Source organism: Poecilia latipinna, unplaced genomic scaffold (genome assembly GCF_001443285.1).
Source record: "Poecilia latipinna isolate Pla-1442-1.1 unplaced genomic scaffold, P_latipinna-1.0 Scaffold2597, whole genome shotgun sequence".
Lineage (NCBI taxonomy): Eukaryota > Metazoa > Chordata > Actinopteri > Cyprinodontiformes > Poeciliidae > Poecilia > Poecilia latipinna.
The window spans coordinates 19,629-40,029 of NW_015115213.1; the positions used below are offsets into that span (position 1 = coordinate 19,629).

At 39.0% G+C, this 20,401-nt stretch overlaps 1 protein-coding gene across 2 annotated transcripts in view; it reads right to left on the bottom strand.

Moving 5' to 3' along the window:
* Positions 1–17,318, bottom strand: part of LOC106938455 (myosin-10-like) — a 35,258-nt gene extending 17,940 nt beyond the window's left edge. Inside the window, exons 1-3 of one of the 2 annotated variants that reach the window (XM_015020515.1) lie at positions 16,935–17,033; positions 14,472–14,849; positions 6,005–6,161 (exon numbers count right to left, since the gene is read on the bottom strand). In XM_015020515.1, coding sequence (XP_014876001.1) covers positions 6,005–6,161; positions 14,472–14,816 — 502 coding nt within the window. In that variant the 5' untranslated portion in view covers positions 14,817–14,849; positions 16,935–17,033. Of the gene's footprint in view, positions 1–6,004; positions 6,162–14,471; positions 14,850–16,934; positions 17,034–17,070 lie in introns of those variants that run through there. The other variant, XM_015020514.1, reaches the window with a different exon arrangement.
* Positions 17,319–20,401: the final 3,083 nt, after the last annotated feature.

The following is a 20,401-nucleotide window of genomic DNA, read 5'->3' on the forward strand; positions in this document are numbered from 1 at the left end:
TCCAGTCTTTAATGAATTGTCTTCCATACATTTTTAATATTTAGCATCCTGGCAGAGGCCTGTACAGTCTGAGAAACCCCTGTTAGGTTTTTGTGGCAATTTCTCTGACCGCATTATCAGTACCTGGATGCTACTTTGTCTTAAACCATATGAAAGATTTAAAGGCACACTAAGGTTTCCTAAAAGTCACTAAACCTTTACAGTAAGTCCTACCACATCAAATACATCCTCTCTAAATGTCTCATGTTGACATTCCTCATTACATCCATGTGCTTCCCTTGCTTGTTTCGGTCAGAAAGGATTAATTGTCCCTAGCACAATAATAAAAACAAGACAGTATATTTCATTGCTGCATTAAAACTCCTTCTCTAACCAATGTTTTTCTCCTGAATACAATAGAGACAGCGGATGACTTGAGCAGCAGCTTAAAGACAGACCTTTCTATGTGCACAGCTTTATTTATGATGCAAAGCAGCGTGTCAACAGGGGGAGCAAAAAATAGCCTCATGCTGCTGGGTGTTACCTTTAGGCCAATGAAAGGGGAGAAAAAGCTGCTGTAGGAGATACAGTAAAAACTATTTGGCAATATAATCGATTGCAGATGGCAGCCGTCCGGTGGCTTGCTTGGTCCACCTTGGCTCTCTGTGATGGCCATTGTGTCCAAGAGGACAAGGCCATTTTCCTGAGTAAGGGTGGGTGCATGGGTGTTTTTGTGGCAAGTCCAGTATCAGGATGATAATCTCCGATGCCTAGCAGGAATTACAGAAACAAAGGGGCATCAGGGAAGAGCTGCAGGGAGTTCACTGTGTCACGAATTAATATGATAGAGTGATAAAAGGTTAGACAACTGTATTTTATGACTTCTCCATGTGAAACTGGGTTAGATAAGCTAATGTGGAGATAAAGAAAAAAGCTTTTCTACATGATTCAAAACCTTGCCTAAGGAAACTAAGGGTGTATTCACACCTGATAGTCCTGCAGACTCACTTCGATTGGAAGCGAATCTGCACTTCCAATTACAATTCTAAATGTTACAATGTAGGAAATTGTAACATTTCCTACATTTTCAGCTAGTGCGGTTCGCGTTCACATTGCAATCTGTCAAACAAACCAAACCATTTGAAAAACCTTGTCCTGTGTCCCCTACATGGCTTGAGGCAAACTGTAAACTTCTTACGACCTCCTTTAAAGAATGGCTTTGTCTATTTTATTTTTTTCCTCACTCACCTCTTTTCTTTTCAAAGAAACAATAAAATCTAACAGCCCATGTGTTTTATTTTACCTTTTTCTTCCATGATTCTTTAAGAGATGCAAACTTGGAAGTACATCAGTGAAAACGTATTGTTTGGACACTTCTTCATTCCTGCGGAAGATTTACCAATGGGGCAGGGGAAGAGTCCCAAACAGACACCTGCCTCGTCACTCAGACCCTGAGTGTGTCCTTGACCAGCCCTGCTCTGCAGCTCATGCTGCCCCAACAAAAGGCCCCATTTCCCAGGGAAGAGCTCTGGAGCTCCAGGCCTCCCGGTCTGCACCCGTGCACACAGCACCGTGATCCCAGCCCCCTTCGGACCGCACAAAGGCCCCATTGTAAGGCACAATACCGGCCGCCCCCTCTGCCTTTCCCCTGTACCCTCTTCTCTCTTCCCCCTAAACTCTTTCACTTTCTGCATCCTCCTGTTCTTACCCAACTCCCCAAATCAGTTTTTTTTTTGCTTTTGGCCTCACATTATTTCAATCTGTAACTTATCAGTCTGGATTTTCCACAGCAAATCCATTGACATCTGTGAATGTCTTAAGTTTTGCTGTGTCAATCCTCTATTGCATTTCTTGACCATTTTCTACCTCTTTGCTGTCTTATCTATCCACTTTTGAAAAGCTATTACAAGTAGTGGACTAGCTGTGAAACATAATTCAAGACTTTGGGAAAAAACTACATATCACCCCTTTATTAATATTTAAGAATCAGAGTTTAATTTACAAGCACTGAACTTGGTAGAACAATTTTTGTCCACTCAGCGCAGAGAATTAAAAATGCAACACCATCTTATTGTGAGGTAGTTGCACAAATCCCCTTTCTTGTTCTAAAACCACAAATGGCTAATGTATAGTTTTTTGATTTGTATTTAAATTGCTACACACCATGTGTGTGTGTGTGTGTGTTCAAACTAAAGATTAACATCAAATTTACTTAATCTTTTTACAGATAACACATTGCTTTTTAATGATATAAGTACCAAGCTATGCATGTTTGCATAGTTGAAAAACAAATATGAACAGTATATTTATATGATAATCATAAACTGATGGCGGCACAATGATGGCCAATATTTTTAGCATGAAAAATATTGGCATGTTCTGGCATGTTCTGCCAATCTGTGTTGCTAACTTACTCTTGATTCTTTTCCCATAAAATAATGACTACAGCAGTTCTGTAATGGCCTCAAATTGCAGCAGCAAACAACAGGCTGCAAGTACAGCAAAAAGTAAAAACAGTTATAAGTGAAAAACAAATCCAAATCATTTATTTTACCTGACAAGCTGGAAGGTGAAATAAAGGGGAAATCTCAAACTGGGTTAAGCAGTCAAAAAGAAAAGGCTAACCATGGTAACCCTGGCTATAACCTGACACTGAGCATTGATAAGAAGGTGGACATTCCTCACACTTGTTTCCTTGTGTTTCCTAATTAAAGACCAGAGAAAAGTGGGACAAAGAAGACTGAGCTGCAGCAGAGCTTCCAGCAGAGCTGTGGTTTGTATTTTTCATGTTTAGTGAAAGGCAACTAAAATGTCTGGCAGGATGAGGGGAGTTTTCTTTTCCTCCTTATTTCTTCCAAGCCAGAACATTCTGGCTCAGAGAAAGGTGGAAAAAAAAAAGAAAAACGACTGAAATTTAAAACGTAGATAAAAAAAACAGTTAAAAAGAGAGAAAGCAAATATAGAGCAGTAGAATATCTCAAACATTTTGTAGTCAGTGTTACAGGAGTTTATATTCACATCCAAGCACCTTGTTGCAACCATTTAAAGTCCAGTTCCTCACAGAAACGCACCGTTATTCTGGCCTAACCCACAGATACGCTCTGATGTATCCATGGTAACCACGGCATCCCCTCCATCAGGGGTCCAGCTGAGGCTGATGGGCAGTTCAGACAGCTATGTCAACTTTGACAATGACTCAGCTTGCAGAATTTAGCGCAGCACAGTACGGGAAGCAGGAACGGCGGTGACCTCATTCCACAGGCGGCTTTGCCCGTTGCGAGCGCTCCGAAAGAATGAGCCGGGAATTAGAGGTCAGGGGGAATGAATGGTGGCACCGCAGACACGTCCCAAATTCTCAGAACAAACGTGGCTCACTGTCCTGCATCTGTTCGGCTCTTATGGTGGAATTATTTCCAGATTCCTTCACAGCAATGTGGCTGACAAACAATCAGATATTTGCCTCAGAGCTGTGGGAGACGCAACAAGAAATTCCCCCGGTTGCTGAAATGAACCGTTTTACGACTTTACAGTTCCTCTTTGGGTATCGACTTTTTGGGGGGCAAAATGAATGTATGTAGCTGAAAATAGACACCAACATCGGTAGCCTACGAGGTACTTGTTAAGCTTCAGGTTCTGTATTGATATTAGCTAGTCATCTTTTAGCTAACATTACCTGCATCCAACAACTTTACTCGACTCAGTCGGTTAGTTTGGAGGGAAAAACTGTGAAAAGTTCTTTGCGTTTTGCTGGTTTGCTGCCGTGATTCTAACACAAACCTACGTAGCTCCGCACAGCAGCAGCAGGTCTCCTTCACAGGTGGAAACCCAGCGCGAGCGCCGTAGCACTCATGTTGCGTTTAAAGGCGGCTCGGAAAAACAGGTTACAACATGTTAACGGATTAAACAGTTTTAACTGCTGATAAAAGTGACACAGATATGGGAAGTGTGGAAGCCTCTACTGTATCAAACTGACATAGGAATAACAGAGAGTTGGCCATTCTAAAAACCCAGCGCATACAGTGTTCATGTTTTGTTTGGTTTTTTTTTTCATCTAGGCGGCTTCCTGCGCCCCCCCTGCAATGACACGGCGCACCCCTAGGGGGCGCACCCCACAGTTTGGGAACCTCTGCTGTAAGTAATTGATGCTAATTTTCCCATATGAAAACAATGAGTGTAATTTTTCACGTGTTTCTGCTCAAATGAGGTTGCATTTCATTTATTTCAAGAATTTTTATGGTATGTCTTGATTTCCCAAAACTTAGAAGTGTGTCTTCACTGTTTTGTCAGGTAAGGAGTCCATGTGCTTCATGAACAGCTGTAAAAGTGTGAGGCAGCTGCAGCTTTAGCCATGACTAATTTGTGTAAAAGTGGAATAAACCCAAATCCACACTATAAATGCAACAAGTTAATTACAACAGTCAAACAAGTCTATTATTATGAAGATAGCAGGTTGCAAAGCAGTTTTTCCATTTTTTCCCCCAAATAAGTACAAACGTATTCTTATGAATGCATTATGATACTGCAATTATTGAGAAAATCATGTTTTAACAAACAGTAAAGCTGATTTACTTTACAGTGCGCTGTGTGGGATTTTCCCTAACCATACTGAGTTAAATTTACGAGGGAAATGGGAACAGGAACTGTCAGAGAGGACTGAGGCAGAGAATTGGGAAGAGATTTTGCACATAGCTGAGCATGAATAAATCACCATCTGCACTGGTCTTATGGTGTAAGACTCTGCATACACTGTGTCAATCTGCATAACACAAGCATTCGTTTCAGTCACAACCCTCCATTCTGCCTGACATCCTCTATGACCCCGACACTTTCTCCCACTTTACTGTAGGGCTGTAGTGATACAATAATCTCACGATACGATACATGATATTCTGCTCACGATACAATATATATTGCGATATTCAGCAAACAATACAATTCAATACACTTTTGCGATTTTCTGAAAGATTTTAGAGGGACAGAGTGATTTTGGTGACATTTTGTGACTTGTAGAGTTGGATTGAATTAATTTAACTGAAAACTGATTAAAAGCACCAACTACACTTTACCTGGCTCTGGTTGGACATGGACACAGACTTAAAGTCAACAGCTAGACAAAATGAATCAAAGAAGTGTTGAGAAGACATGTTTCTTTTAATTGAAACAGTACAAACTGTAGCTTACATGGATTTATTAAGTAAATAAAGTGCACCAAGTACCTGCTCTGAATAGTTTGATACCTTTTTAACACACTTAACATCTGAAGGAATCACTCTAAGCCTGATGACCTAATCACTCTCCGGGCAAAGCAAGCAGTGAGTGAGCAAGGTGACAGTTGGATGTTACGAAACTTGCGGATGAATATTGATTTTTTTCTAGGAAAGAAAATATCGATTTATATCACAATATCGATATTATTACAAAGCCCTACTTTACTGTCATTTGTGCCGTGAAACTGAACCTCATGTTTGCTGCAAGCTACCTAAAGTTCAGACCAGGAAAGATAAAATGAAAATGAAGCTTATAATAAACAAAAAGGGCATTAATTTACTGGTTTGACCTTCTTAACCTCTCGTTTTTACTGAAAATCAGTGTATTATAACCCTGGTGGGCCACCAGGCTTTACTTGCGCCTCTATCAATCTAGGCTTTGTTTGTTTTATTCATTTTAGGGACTTTTAAGACTTTAGAGTTGATGTTTAGGTCCTATTGGAAGACATTGTCAACAATAGTTGACAATGTCTTCCAAGAGAACATAATTACCCAGAGATAGTTCCAAATTTCCTGCCAACTTTAAACACTGTTTTAATTTGAAAATGCAGAAAGTCGCCAGATGACCACCCTAGTGCCCATACCACCAGGCTTAGCTAGTTTTATGGAGGAAACCTTACTAATACATTAATGCAATGTAAAAACTATTCTCTGATCTCCATTTCTCATTGAGCAAATTAAAAGCTTTAAACGCTTAAAGATGACACCTGTTACACTTATAACACAGCATATGATGATGCATGAGGGGTTAATTTTACCTTGGAGCATGCAGCGGTACGCTGATTCAGAGATGGCATAAATGTGTGGAGGCATTTCATGTCTCTTCTTTCCTCTGTACATCTCTATGATGTTCTCTGAGTAGATGGGCAGGTTCTTGTAGGGGTTGATGACCACACAGAAAAGACCAGAGTAAGTCTGCAATCATAAAAAAAAGAAAATTAACAAGAAACATGCGTAAAGAGGAAGAAAAGCACTTTTAAGAGGAGACACAAAAAGAAGAGAATTAATAAATCATCAGCTTTTCCGATTTACAAGGAGCTGCACATTCCTATCTTTATAAGTCATCTAACCTGCACTCCATCAGTCCAACAAGGCTTATCATCGCACACTTTTAGGAGCTTACGTTATTACAACACACTGACAGACGGAGAGCAGACCGAAACACAGATCTGAGAAAACTGTGATTAAACGTAAGAATAAAAACTCTTCCTTTTGACAGTAGAAAGAAAAACTCCCACAGCGCTGCGATGAGATGTTTCACATTAACTCGGGTTTCATGATGCTTCATCCAGAATGCTCTGAAAATGTTTAGCCTCGTTTCTGACTTGTGGTGTTGCTTTTGGAAACGCAATTAACCCAACAATGTCTCCCTGGAGGGCGCATGTGGTAAGAATCTTTCTTCACTGGGCGTTGGGATAAAACAAGCAGGCAGTAAGAAAGGCGGCCAGCGCTGAGTGAGAGGCCATGGCGGACGCTTTGAGTTATCCCTACAGACGACCTGGTTCTGGTTCTGGTTGTCCTTCCTTTGTGTGCCTAGAACATGGGTGAGCACACAGAATGCAAAACTCAACAAAATATCAGAAAGTTTAAAAAAGGAACAGCGATGAAGAAAATCAACAGTGTATAAGCGGATGAAAGCTGACTTTTTTATTTAAATGGTGAATTTTTGTAACCGCCACCAAAACCCTAAAATTACCAAAAAAAAATTTTTTTGAAAGACTGGAGATGAAAAAAAGCTTTAACTTTTTCATGTTGTCAGAATATGATGTCATTGATCAACATAAAGTAAAGCATATTTGTGAAGTGGAAGGAAAATGACACGCTGGTTTTCACACGTTTATTAAACAAAAACCAGAAAAGTATGGAGAACCAATCCTGCCATAATTGAAAATAAATATAGAAATAAATTAATGAAATGACACGATTACAGGGTGAAAAGGCAGTTTGACAAATAAACTAGTGTCTCCTTAAAGGCTAACAAAGTAGTAAAAAGAAGAGATTTATTTAATAGTTAATCTACTAATGAGGTATAAATGTATATTTTTATTTTCATGTTTTAATGTAGCAATTCATCTTTGTTCTTTGTTGTGTATTTTTTATTTAAATAGTTTTGAGTCAGACTTTTTCCCTAAATTATGTATATTTCCTTTATGCATTACACTTAAATTTCTGGCTGTCTGATTTTAGTAATTGTGACCATACCAGTCACAGGAAGAAATAAATCAATAAATCAATTAATCGCATAATAAATTAAAACAAACTCAATAATTTACATTTGCATGATTTATCATTTTTCTCTTTTCTCTCTTTACGTCAAAAGTCTTCAGTCTGGTGCTTTGGCCTCTTCTGGCCTTTTTTTGTTTGGAGGACAATTTTGTTTACACAGACTTCATAATTCATTTTATTTATTTTTTTGTTTATTTATTTTATATATTTAAAATGTCTTCCAGTTACAGGGTTAAATGTTCATCAGAATTTGAAATTTATTGATCTTTCACAATGTGTTCTTGCATCATCATTATGGTCTGAAAAGAAGAATATTATCGTTTATCGCAATAACCTCTAGTCCAGAAAATTTTTTAATCTTGACAGGCCTAATTCTAACGGAAATAAAAAAGGAAAAATTTTGTCTGATTTTGGGTCAAAGTGTCACAGTGAGAATAAAAAGGTTCTGTTTTTTAAATAGCGTATGTAAACATCTAGTTTCAAATATGCGTACATTGTTGCAAGGCATCATAACCTTTTATTTTTGCAACCTGGCACTAAAATACATGTTTCCTTGGACTAAATCCAACTAAGCCAAGCTTTGTGAAGCTGTACGTTACAGTAGTAAAACGACTTCATAACATTTTAAAAGGTATGACCCACATTAATCTCTTTAGATCAGAGCATCACATGATGAAACATTTCCTTAATAATTAAATCCACTTTCAAGAAGCAGGCAGCATGATGCAGCCGTTGTGTATCAGCTCCGTCTGGGCCTTCAGTCAGCACTGAGCAACCGATGCTAAAGTGCTGATGCAGAAAAAAGGTAGATGAGAAAAGGAAGGTGAGAGAGGTAGGCAGACAGAAAGGAGTCTGTCAGCGATAAAGCTGACAGAACTCCCAGAGGTCGGATTCGGACGAAAGGTGGAGATGTAACGAACACTGTGTGACGTTCTCAGCTATTCTGTAAAATTGCTAAGCAGTGGAGAGACGGAGACCAGGCTGAAATTCTAGCTCAGCACTCTCCTTTTTAATGAAAATTTAATTCCCCCCCTATCTGAAAACTGTAGCTGCTATAAATAAAGACTCTGTTCTGCGTTCTCCGCTCAGCTGCACCTCCACAGAGAACTGGAACAGCTGGAACGGCTGCAGCTTTTACGCCGAGTTGCAACCGACCGGCGAACTCCACACTCCCAGCTCGGTCCAGGAAAGAGAAGGTGAAATTTCCACAGTGAAACCAGATCCAGCGAAGGGGATGCTGTGACCTGGTAACAGCTGAGCAACACACAAGCAACAGCAGACACAACAGCCGAGCCCATCTGCCGCCTGTGATCACACGGTCGGCATGCCAGCGTTAAAGGGACACTCCCCACAAAGAGCACAGGAGCCCATGGTCTGCTGGGAGCACACAAGACTTTGACCGTTCCCTTGAAGCTACGCTTCAGCGGTTTCATAACAAAGCTAACAAAGTGTTCAGACACTCACAGCTCAAAACACAACCACAACAACTGAGACGCAGGATGTCAGATGATTTTAGAGGAAACGGGACGGTTTCATTAAGTTTCTCAAATGTACTTCACAGCAAGATGTTCCAGTTTAGATGTGGGAGTGACAGCCATGCAGAAGTATTCATACTCCTTAAATGTTTCCATTTAGAAAAAGAAAAACATCTTTAAAGTATTGTATTGATTTTTAACATGTTTGATTTTTATGTGATAGACCAAACGATGGTAGATCATTTATTCTCGACCGTTTTACCTGGGTGTGCATTGATTCCAGTTTTCAGGCCGATCACAAATTTTTACAAATCCTGATCCACCAAATCCAATTTTGTCTGATACCGTTTTTGGGGGGTTTTTTGTCGGAAAAGTTGCTAAATATAGCAACAAAGTTGCCAAGTTGGAAACATTGAGGTGACTATTGTTAACCTCTATCAGTCAGCGCTCTCTCACGGCAGAGCAAAAGTGGACAGTGGCTGATTTTCAGACCTTTGCGGAGGTAGATAAGATTGGTTTCACATGTAGAAGGAAAGAAAGGCAGCCATAATTTCACCATTACCTACTACTTAATCTCAATAAAACACACTGAAGGAGCAAGCGGTTGCAACACGACAAGCTGTGGAAACGTTTAAGAGGTTTGCACATTTTTGCAAGTCAATATAACATGACATAAAACTGCAGTTTTACACAGTGGCGAGATAGGATTAAAAAGTCTATATAATGGAAAAAAACAACATCAAGACTACAACTTAAGATGGGGACCTTTGAAACAAGATGGAGACCTATAACTAAATTTATACTGTAACCTTGATACCTCTATTTATGTATTTTTGTCTTGTTCATATACTTTTCAAATTTAGTTTGTATTATCACTATTAGGTACCTTCATTACTTGAGTTTGTATTCTCAGTATGTCTACTGTGTGTGTATGTTGATGTAAAACAGTGATTGAAAATAAAAAGTAAAAAAAAAACTGCAGTTTTATCTTGATACTCTGAAAATAAACTATTAATCCGCCTTCACGTCCCTCGTTTACATTTAGAAGCTGGACGTTTAATTCATTCCATAAAAAGTTTCATGCTTGGTGATAAAAGGTTTCTGTCCTCCCATCTGTCCAGTGAGGGACGTTTGTTTGCCACACACTGAGAAATCAATAAAAAAGCCACAGCAAGCAAAGGTGGAGGTACACACAGAGAAACAAAGCCGTGTGCGTTAATGTTTTTGTCAGATCAGTGAGTCAGAAACCCTGGATAAGCAGAAGGCATGGGCCTGGCAATAGAGCTGATGGGGATAGGCGAGAGACTGAGCCACATTCGGGCTGCAGTGGGCGTCAGGAAGCAGATAGACAGACAGCCTTATTGCCATGGAGAAATGCTGAGCCTTTCTGACAGCTGAGGCTTATCTAACTACACAAAGGCCTTCTTGTAGCACGGCTCAAGTGCAGCTAGCCAGCATGTAGCCCCTCCAGAGACCTGTGACTCAATACCTCATAGTTAGAAAGCTGTAACAATGCAGAACCTGGACCAACAAGCCGACTGACTTCACATCTACAAAAAAGGCACAGGGGCATGTTAGCATGCAGCAGAGGGCAGAGAAATTATAAAGCTAGCAGGTCTGAGCAAAACAAAAAAAAGGTGTGCGTGGTAGCCATAGGTGGCTATTAAGATATACATATGATTTGAAAATATTCTGTCATAATGTTCCAAAAGTTTAAAGTCATTTTCATGTAAAACAAGAAAAATTGTTGAATGGACTTGAATGAAGCGGCTGAAACTCTGTGATAGCTACTACAATTGCCCCTCTTTTCCAAGAAAGATAGATGTGAATTTTTAGAAGCAGATATGGCCTGGTTACCAGTAACATAACCTGCCTATCAGCCCCCTAAGCAATTCTGCTCAATTCTAATCTCATTTCACAGCTCGTCTGGGATTTCTCCCATTCACTTGGATTCTCTCTGGTAGAATTTCAACCGGGCCAATCAGCAAACAGAAGGAGAAGTTATGAACGGTGATGTTGATTTTCTGTGCCGTTTTAGAATTGTAGTTTTAGCAATGGCAGCAGAGGAAGTGAAGGAAGTCGTTCAGTCCGTTTTGGCCAATCCAAATCCTGGATTAACATTAATAGTCGCCACATTCAGCTCGGCTCTTCTCTCTTTGCAGTGGAGGATGTTTTTTACAGAACAACCAATTTCCAGTAAACTACATCGCATTGAACTGGCCCATTACATACGTCACGGACAAACATTAGCAATTGGGTAATTGGGTAGACCTTCTGTATGAGTAAAAAGGTAGAACAAGAGGTTTGTTTTTACCAAGCTAACAATAGCACGGTTTTAAAAAGTTAGGGATTCAAAAGTGCTAAAATTTTCCATGATATCCTTGTTACAGTCGAGCGACCCTAGAATGCGATGCTGCGAAAATCGCAATAGTTTTCTATGGTAGTATGGAGCCACGCCCTCAATCACATCTTGCTACCACTCATCTGGCTGAATACAAGTTGCTACAACCGTTTCTCCATCTAGCAGTTTCTGTATTAGATTTAATAATTAAAGGAGCATCACCTATTACTCTCATCAAGATGAACTTTCATTTTGTCAAGCAGCAGAATGCAGGCTAGCTACATGAGCAGATAGCCTGACTAATTATCAGCTTGTTTCACTCCTAGGTTAATAAGCAATTCAAAGTAAAACAGTATTTATTCCATTTTTCTATAGTTTTTGCTTAAGTCCATGGATTAAAATAAAAAATAACATATAGATAGTCTTACTGTGATAACTTATGATCTTTAGCAGCAGTGAAAGTAATTGTTGCTTTTTTTTTTCAAATAAAAGCAATTAGGTCATTTCTATATTCATTATTTTGTTATTTCTGTTTTGATAATAGCATAAAAGCTATGACGTTTTTACTCAAAGTTAATCAACCTGTGAGAGTTTCATTCCCATTTGGAAATATTTCCAGTCATGAAAAATAAAGATAGTGATGGTTTGGGAGCTGAAGCAGAATCACCCATAACAAATGTATAGAAACTTAATACTGTTTTGAAATTAGTCATCAAACTATAACAGAAAAGCAAAAAGCTCTTAGAAAACAACTAAGAGAGTGTCTGTTATCTATTATCACCTCAGTCTATTACTTAAAAAAATACATAAACTCTATAGATAACATGATTATCACTGTAATAATTAATGTGTCACAGTATTTTAACAGCAGTAAGGAAGAAATATTTTTGGTTTGACACAATAACCAAAAATATTTCACATTTTGGGCTCACATTTTTGTTCAGATTTTTGTTTTTTGTTTTTTTTTTTGCAAACACGCTAATACCAATAATGCGGTGAGAGTATCAAACATAGTCCATATGGTGAGTCTAACAGGAGATCAATCAGGATTTAATATTTGTTCATGTCTCAGAAAAGTGTGACCAAACGCAGCAGACAGGCTGTCGCTTCAGATCACAGCTGGGCTTTTTCTTAAGTGATAAGTAGAAAAGAAAATAAATCTCAGCAAAGTAAACCATCTAGGTAGTAGTGAGACTCAGAAAAATAAGTCTTTCCAATAACCCTGAGAAACAGCACAGCCTGCGGGGGGCGTGATATTATGTCTACAGAGGTGTTAGAAGGGACTAAAGGCTGTGGAGAAGGTTAAGAAAGTAGGGAGATTGTTTTCTATGACTGAGCCGAAAGGGGTGGAAATGCTCTTCCTGTTAGAAAACCAACGCAGCCAAACACATGTTTTCAATTTTTCTCAAGCAAGGGGACAATTAGCAAGCTCCAAAACCAATTTAAACCAGGAAAACACAGAAACCAAGACACTGTGGTTTACAGGGGAGCTGAAGAGGAGCATAGTGAGCTGCTGGAATGAGATCAAATCTAAACCAGATGGGATAATTCACAAACTACTGGAAATTCCTGACTTTTTTTTTTTTTATATGTTTTTTTTTCTTGCAATTTGGCATAGAAGCATCCAAATAGCTGCTGGCTTCTGTAGGGAATCAGCAGTGATGTTTTGTCTCGCAGAAGGACAACTGATAAGCCTGCCTTGCATTGGCCGAGTCGGAGTCTCGGAGGTGACAGCCCACATTCTATTCGTGGAAAACGAGCCACTAAATGGGTCGGCATCACAGAGGAGCTGCAGCTCCGCTGGAATTAGATCATGGGGACAAACCCATGTTGAAAACAGAAGAAACTTTAACCATGAACATTTCAATCCTGTTTCGCTTAGATTCAGACCCATCTTAGAATGATAGAAATTATGCTGAACACATAAAAAACATTGTTTTTATTTAGGTTAGAGAAAAGGAGGTTGAGTATAAATGTGATTTGTGGTGACAAGTTTAAAGGTTATGAATACTTTTCCAAGGCCATGCATCCAGAATTACATTTGAAAAAAGATTTGTGATTTTCCCAGATTCATGTACAACAATTTTAAAAATCCCGTCTGCTGTCAGAAAATTGCCCTATTTTTGTTAACTGAAAATATTTGGATGATAATAAGGAGAAGGAACAATCCAGTTTTCTTTTTCATTTTGTGACCAAGTCATACGATTTTTTGTTTGTGCTCTAAACTAAACAAGCCAGCAGAAGTCAGTAAAAGACAAACAGACTCAGTGGTTATAGAAGAGGTCACCCTGTAGCGAAGGTTACACACAGCTAAAGGAAAGTAGCAGTATATATAGATACGTTGCATGTTATTGTTTATGTCCGCTGGAGGGCAAAAGGACGATTCTTTTACCGACAACTCTGTTACAAAATGAAACCTAGAGATGTAGGTATTTTTAACTCAGTAAAGTGCGCCACAGCAAATGGAAAATAACAGAAAAACTGTGTAAAAACAACTCAAAGTCACTCATATTCTTCTTTTTTTCATACTACTATTCTGTTCAAGCGTATCAGGACTCAAACCCAAAAAACACACAAATATTTCCCACACAAAGAGCAGAGCATTCAGTCTGTTAGTGGCAGATTAGCTCTTTTGGAAAACTAAATGATGCATAAGAAAGCACATCATTTTGTTTTCTACTGAACTGAAACATCAAATTCCACAGCATATCTACATATTAAGTTTGTCAAAGTCAAGCTAGCATAACTGGCTTACTTCCCTCCCCCTCGCCATTTTTTTTATCTGACTAAAATTTTTTGCAATGTGAAATGTGATATCACTGGATCTTGTTATCTAGTTGCCATGGTACACAATTAGTAGCCAAACATATTTTATATATTCCACCTGCATTTAAGATTTAGCGCGTTATGGTGACAATTTGAAAATAAAACCACTGGTAGTCATTGTTGGCAAGCAGTTTTTCTGCTTGGCCAGGATCTTCCACCCGTTGTGACGTATTTATAGGAGGAAGGTGACCTCAAACACCATTTTCCAAATTAACAAGAATCCAAAACACAGATGGTCAAAAATGATCAAATTCTACACAACAATAACTGGATTGTTACCTATTAATATAGATAACAGTCTACAGAGAGCTTTCTGAAAATCACAATTTGCAGAAGGCTTCAGGCCTGAACACTCACATATATCAGTCCAGAGTAGTAGCGATCCTTTAGGTTGTGCAGCACTGACGCCTCATTCAGGCAGGTGAGCTCGGCCATGTCCTCCACCTTGCTGAACTTGGGCGGGTTCATCTTCTGGATGTCGTCCTTGTTGATCACCACCTTCTTACCGTTCTCCGCCAGCTCCACCAGCACCTCCTCTCCCCGCTCCTCCCGGATACTGGCCGCCTCAAAGCCGTGGCGCTCCGAGGGGACCCACACCAGCTTCTTGGCCGTCCAGTCGGCCTGCGTGGCCGGGTTGTACACCACGGCCCGGTCGACAAACAGGTACCGCTCCGGGTCCTCTTGCCCACTTCGATGAGACATCTCCCCTGGGATTTACCAGTGCGATGTAGACACCTGTACAGGGCAGAGGGGCAGGAGGTCGGAAGTTATTATTAACTTTCTACCTACAGAAACCCTACCTTTATTTTTACCATTCATAATTATAGATGTAAAAAGTCTTAAAATAAATTTATGAATCTCGTATTCTAAGCCCTATTTGCAGATAACATCTGTAGGTCACAAAGACTACATAACAACTATAAAGCACTTTCTACATGCTAACTGATGTGTAAAAGGCATAGCAGATAAAAGACCTTTCTTACCTGCCATCAAACATGTATATGTAAATATTTTTGATGAACTCGACTGACATTTTGAGAGCATCTGGCTTGTAATAAGATGGATATCTGGAAAAGCTCTTCATTTAAATTGTAAACCATGGTGAAAGATCTATGATGCTGTGAGACTAAACACTTTTTTTTCCCATCTCCTTTAAATTTCTATGATGTTTTGTTTTATAGTGGTCTACAGGAAACACACAGAGACTGAAGTTAGCAATGCTATCCCTGCCAGTCAGGGTTAGCATTGCTATTTATCTTGCTACCAAGTTAGCATTGAACTAATCGTTCGAAACAATTACACAAGATGCTGAAGTCGGTTTAAAATGTTAACTCTTGAATCCTTTTTTCTTTGTTTTAAAGTATTTGTAAATCCCAGTTTAACTCCTGAGCTGTGTAACACTGACTGCTCTCTCTCTCTAACTCACACACAGAGTGATCTCTAAGCTCTGCTTCTAAGGTAAACAAATGACAATCTGACACATGAGAGCAAATCTGAACGCTTTTCCATCTCGAATATTAACTCAGACACCGACGAGTATTTATTTTCAAATGATTGAAATTAAAACATACAAAATATATTGTAATATGGTGCATATTGCATGCAAAAAGAAACGCTCTAATCTTACTGGTAAAATAGTAAAAGAGATATTTGGTAGTTCTTTAATTTTATTAATTGATGACTCGCCTCTATACGCTGCAGGATTTTACTTCATTTATAGATTTTGCAGAAAGAGTCAACTCTGGAGTAACTTTGGATTATTGTTTGGTAAAGTAATTTCATTTTTCATCTTTATGTTATTGTCAACGCTGTTTAATAACAACATATTAGCCAGATGCTTAATTAATTTTATTATTATTTAGATTTCCTAAAGCAAAAGAAGAACCAACCAACAAAAATCGGTATGGGCAGGGCAGCACAAAATCTCTGATTGGTGCATCTCTAACCTGTTTCCATTTCTTCATGTTAGTCTCTTAGCAGACCTATTTCTCTCTCACAGAGAGATAACTGTTTTGCTTTGCGTGTTGGCTGACTTGTGCCTCATTTTGGAATAAATAGCCGCCCTCTAACTACTTGAGATCTTGATCTAAATTGGCAAATTAGGCATCAAACATCCTCCTTGTGAGCAGCTCTGTCCTTCTCCCTGACGTAATGCCATCAGATTCAGAGAAAGAAGCAAGGAATGCAGCTTAGTCCGGTCAAAAAATCCAGATGACCGAGAACAAACTTTCTTTTATGCCAAGTTTTGGTCTGAGGCTGAGGCTTGTTAGTGGATTGTCCTGCCCAGCAGTAATGCGCATACTGCGTAGGCTCCACGCTTACGCATTAGATCATACGGGAAGCAGTGGCGTCGTGAATGGCACACATATCCAGCCCCTCTCCTCTCCTCCTCCTGTATGAGGACTTCACTGCGTTGTAAATTACCCCCTTCGGCCCGTAATGCCGTCATTCGGCTAATAAAAGTTGCTGCTCGCATGCATTGGATCAATATCTCTATGCAGTAAAGAGAAAGATAAAAAAAAAAAGCCCTGCGCCACAGCTATAACTAGCTGAAGCAGAACGGGGTACAGAAATGTGCCATTACACGGTGGATGAAATGTGTTTTTAAAAGTGAACTAGTCGGATAATTAAACAGCATATACGCAGTTCGGACATTTTTGTAATGTTCAGCCATAGATAAACTGTTATTATGTCAATTACCCAAAGATAAGTGAAGCACCGTTACATTGTCATCAATGTTACCTCGTTAACAATTAAATGGCCAAAGCAGGCCTATGTTTGAACTGGACCCGCTCAAAATGTGGCTTTGTACTCACTCACACAATTAACAATAACACGATGAAGTTTCTCGAAGCAGCTCCTCTCTCTGCTGGAGACCCGGCTGGTCGTGATGTTCTGCTCCCCACGCGCTCCATCATCCCCTTAACCTGCCCCGCGCGCCACACAGGCAACTTACCTGGTGTTTGTCAGCGAATCAGCGGTCGGCTCGACGTCCCCTCGTATGCGGCGGCAGCAGCAGCAGCAAACAGCTCCACACCGCCGAGATGCAGTCATGTATTTTTGGCTTGTGAGTGCGCACCACAGGCTCAGAGCGCTGCCTCTGAAGTGGGAGCCCCCCTCCAAAACGGAGCAGACTTGACCACTGCTGCTGCTCCCGCCTACGATGGACCCAATCGCACCTAGATCCACATCACCCAGATCAATGCGCCCACACAGAGAGAAAGCTCTGTACGGAATGAGGAACAGGCGCAAAATTGCAAGATAAAGTCGTTTTCATTGCATTCTTTAATATGGACAAAATTGAACTTTTTTTTTTTTTTTTTTTTTGTGGGTAACTGTTTGTTTTCCCTTTAAAATCTATCACGAAAATATCTAGGTACCGCGCACGCCCACTGGATGTAGCCTAGAAACAATTGGGTTTCAGCTTGCGGCTCTTCATCTATTGGCTGTTAAAACACAGCTCCTTAATTTGGTGGGAATAAATGCAATAAATATATAAAACCACTCATTACTGGTTTTTTTTTCTCCAGAGGCGGTTCGAGCGTGGCGAGCGCCCTAACCAAGTCCCTCGACTCTGAGCAAACAGCCACTTGAGTAACCACTTTATCTATATTTCACAAGCTCTAAATATGATTTTTAATCAGCTGTAGGAGTTGCAGTTATCAGGATTTTTATGTATTTGTATTGTTAAAGCCATGCTTTTTCAGCTCGATGTTGATGGATGGATAAATGGATGAAGGTGTGACGATGGACAAACAGATAAATGGACAAAAAAGGATGGACAGGTGGATGGACAGACCAGCAGAGGAATGAACAAAAGGATGGTTGATGGATGGACAACTGAATAAAATCTAAATATGCTCTTCTTTCCATACTCTATTTTCATCAACGTGTGGAAAATATTTAAATTAAATTCCATATAATCATATTTTTCCAAACTGAAACATTGCAGCACATTAATAAAAGGCTTTATGGCATGATAGCCGAGTTTCCATCCCAAAAATGTGCAAAACTTTGTCAATATTCCGCTAACATATATATATATATATATTATATATATATATATCACAATTGTAGTGTTTCCTTAAAATAAAGAATATTAAAATCAGATACAAGTTTGTTCACAAGATAATTAAAAAACATACCTGGTCATGATCCTCCAACTACTTCCTGTTTGAGCAACATCCATTTGTTGATCATGTGACTTTTGTGTTGAGGAAAAAACTTTTCATTGCAGTTTTGCAAAATAAACCAATTTTGATAGATTAAAAAAAAAAGAAATTTAAAAAAGCCAAAAACAAACACCCCACGCTGGGGCCAAAGTTTTTATCAAAAAAGGATTTTTTTTTAATTCATTTATTTTTTTTCCACAATTGGCATGTTTCCATAAAGCAAATTTATTTTCAAAATGCCAATTGCTTCACTCGAAAGTTATTTTTGTTGACAGCTCAGGAGGAACGGAAGCTAGTTTTCCTCATCTTTTTATTTAGAAGACCAACAATAACTAGCAAAATCCATATCACACAAGCTCTACTTTGCTGTTGTGGAGATATATTTTGATAATTAATACTCCTCATAATACTTTTTTCAGAAAAGGAAAAAAAAAGTTTAAATATTAATAACCATGAGTCTTTTCTCCCTTAGAGGTTTAAATCCCAGTCATTCCTCCTCCTCTCTTAACGACAGCGACATCTGAATCCCAACATAACACCAATGACAACGCTTGAGATTTCATAGCAAAGTTTTATTACAAATGAGAAAAAAAAAACGTCCTACATGGACAAAAGAGAGCACTTTTTGTCATTAAATAGTCGTCGGCTCGCACAGCGAAGTGTGGAAAACAAGCCGTCATGATAGTAAAGTTTAGGTCAGAGAGCGGAGAGGCATGTTGTGTTGTGGTTATGTACATTTTACTGTTTGGTTTCCTGCTTCAGCGTCCTCCTCTCCAGGCTGCTCCGCCCCTCTTCTTCCCTCCGCCCGGCCCTCCCTTGACTTTCTTCCTCACTCCGCTCGCCTGTTCCGTGTCGTCCTCGTCCCCGTCTCCACCTTTGGGCCTCCTCCGTTTCTCTCCCTGTTCCTTCATTTCCTGAACGAGAGTAACCATCGGTTTCGTCACCAATCACTCCAGACTTGTTCCCAAAGAAATCGGCACATTATTTTCACCCATCACCAATAACGCAATAAAGCAAACGGAAACTTAAGAAAAGAAAGAAAAAAAAACAGAAATCTGTTGGTTTTTTTTTACGTCTCCATTCTTGAGTGAGTGACGTAATTCAGCAGGAGTTTCTGTTCAGGATTTCTGAGCAGATAAATTGTCTGACTGACAAAAATCTCCAAACATATGAAACCTGATTCCCAGATTGAGCCAGAGATGAAAGTGACTCCTGATGATGAGTTCTTTTTTTTTTCCTCCTGTGGTTCACCACAGTTTGGATTTTTTTCCCCACTGGAAGTTTATTTCTGGTTACCCAGGATGTTGCCCATTTGCTTAAAAGGAGTTATTAAGAAAGAGCTAAGGGGAAAGAACCTTCTTTTTTTTTTTTTTTTTGCTGCTTGATAAAATATTAATATAATTTTCAGTCACCAATTTGAAAGGTGTACCTTAAAAAGACAAACAAAATTTGATGTTTTCTGGAATTGTTCAAGTAAACTGTGAAACAAAAAGTTAGCTTACACAATAAAAGATTGAGTTTCACTGTCAATCTCACTGTGATTGGTTTTGGAGGATTTTATACCTTCAAACTGTTTGGGTTTTAAAACGTTATAAAACCGTTTAATACAACTATCGACTGATAAGTCATTTTAATCAAGTAATGTGACCTTAGTCCCTTCTCCTTTCCTCTCTTTTCTCCAAGCCAGATAAAATAGTCTGCTATCTTAGAGTAATGCTAAGCTAAAGATGAACGCTAGATGCTACTGAGGCTAACGCTAGCCCCAGTATTCCAAGGCACCGCATTTCTCTACTTGAGCGGCCAGGATTAGCACAATATTAATATTTTTATTTCTGGTGCTTTAAGTTCATGTTAGACGTAAAATTGATTGCTTAAAACAATAAAATACTAATTTATGTCCGTTTTAATCCTATTATCAAATAATACTAAATCAGATTTAAAAAAAACAACAATTAATAGATTAAGAAGTAATTATCCAAGAATGTATTGACTTCTAATTCAGCTAACTATTTAATGAAAAATTACTTTCTAAAATTAATGTTTTATTTTCCCTTCCGTTTTGTTAGCTTGCCGTTTCAAACAAATACTATTTGCTGTTCTTGATTTACCTTAATT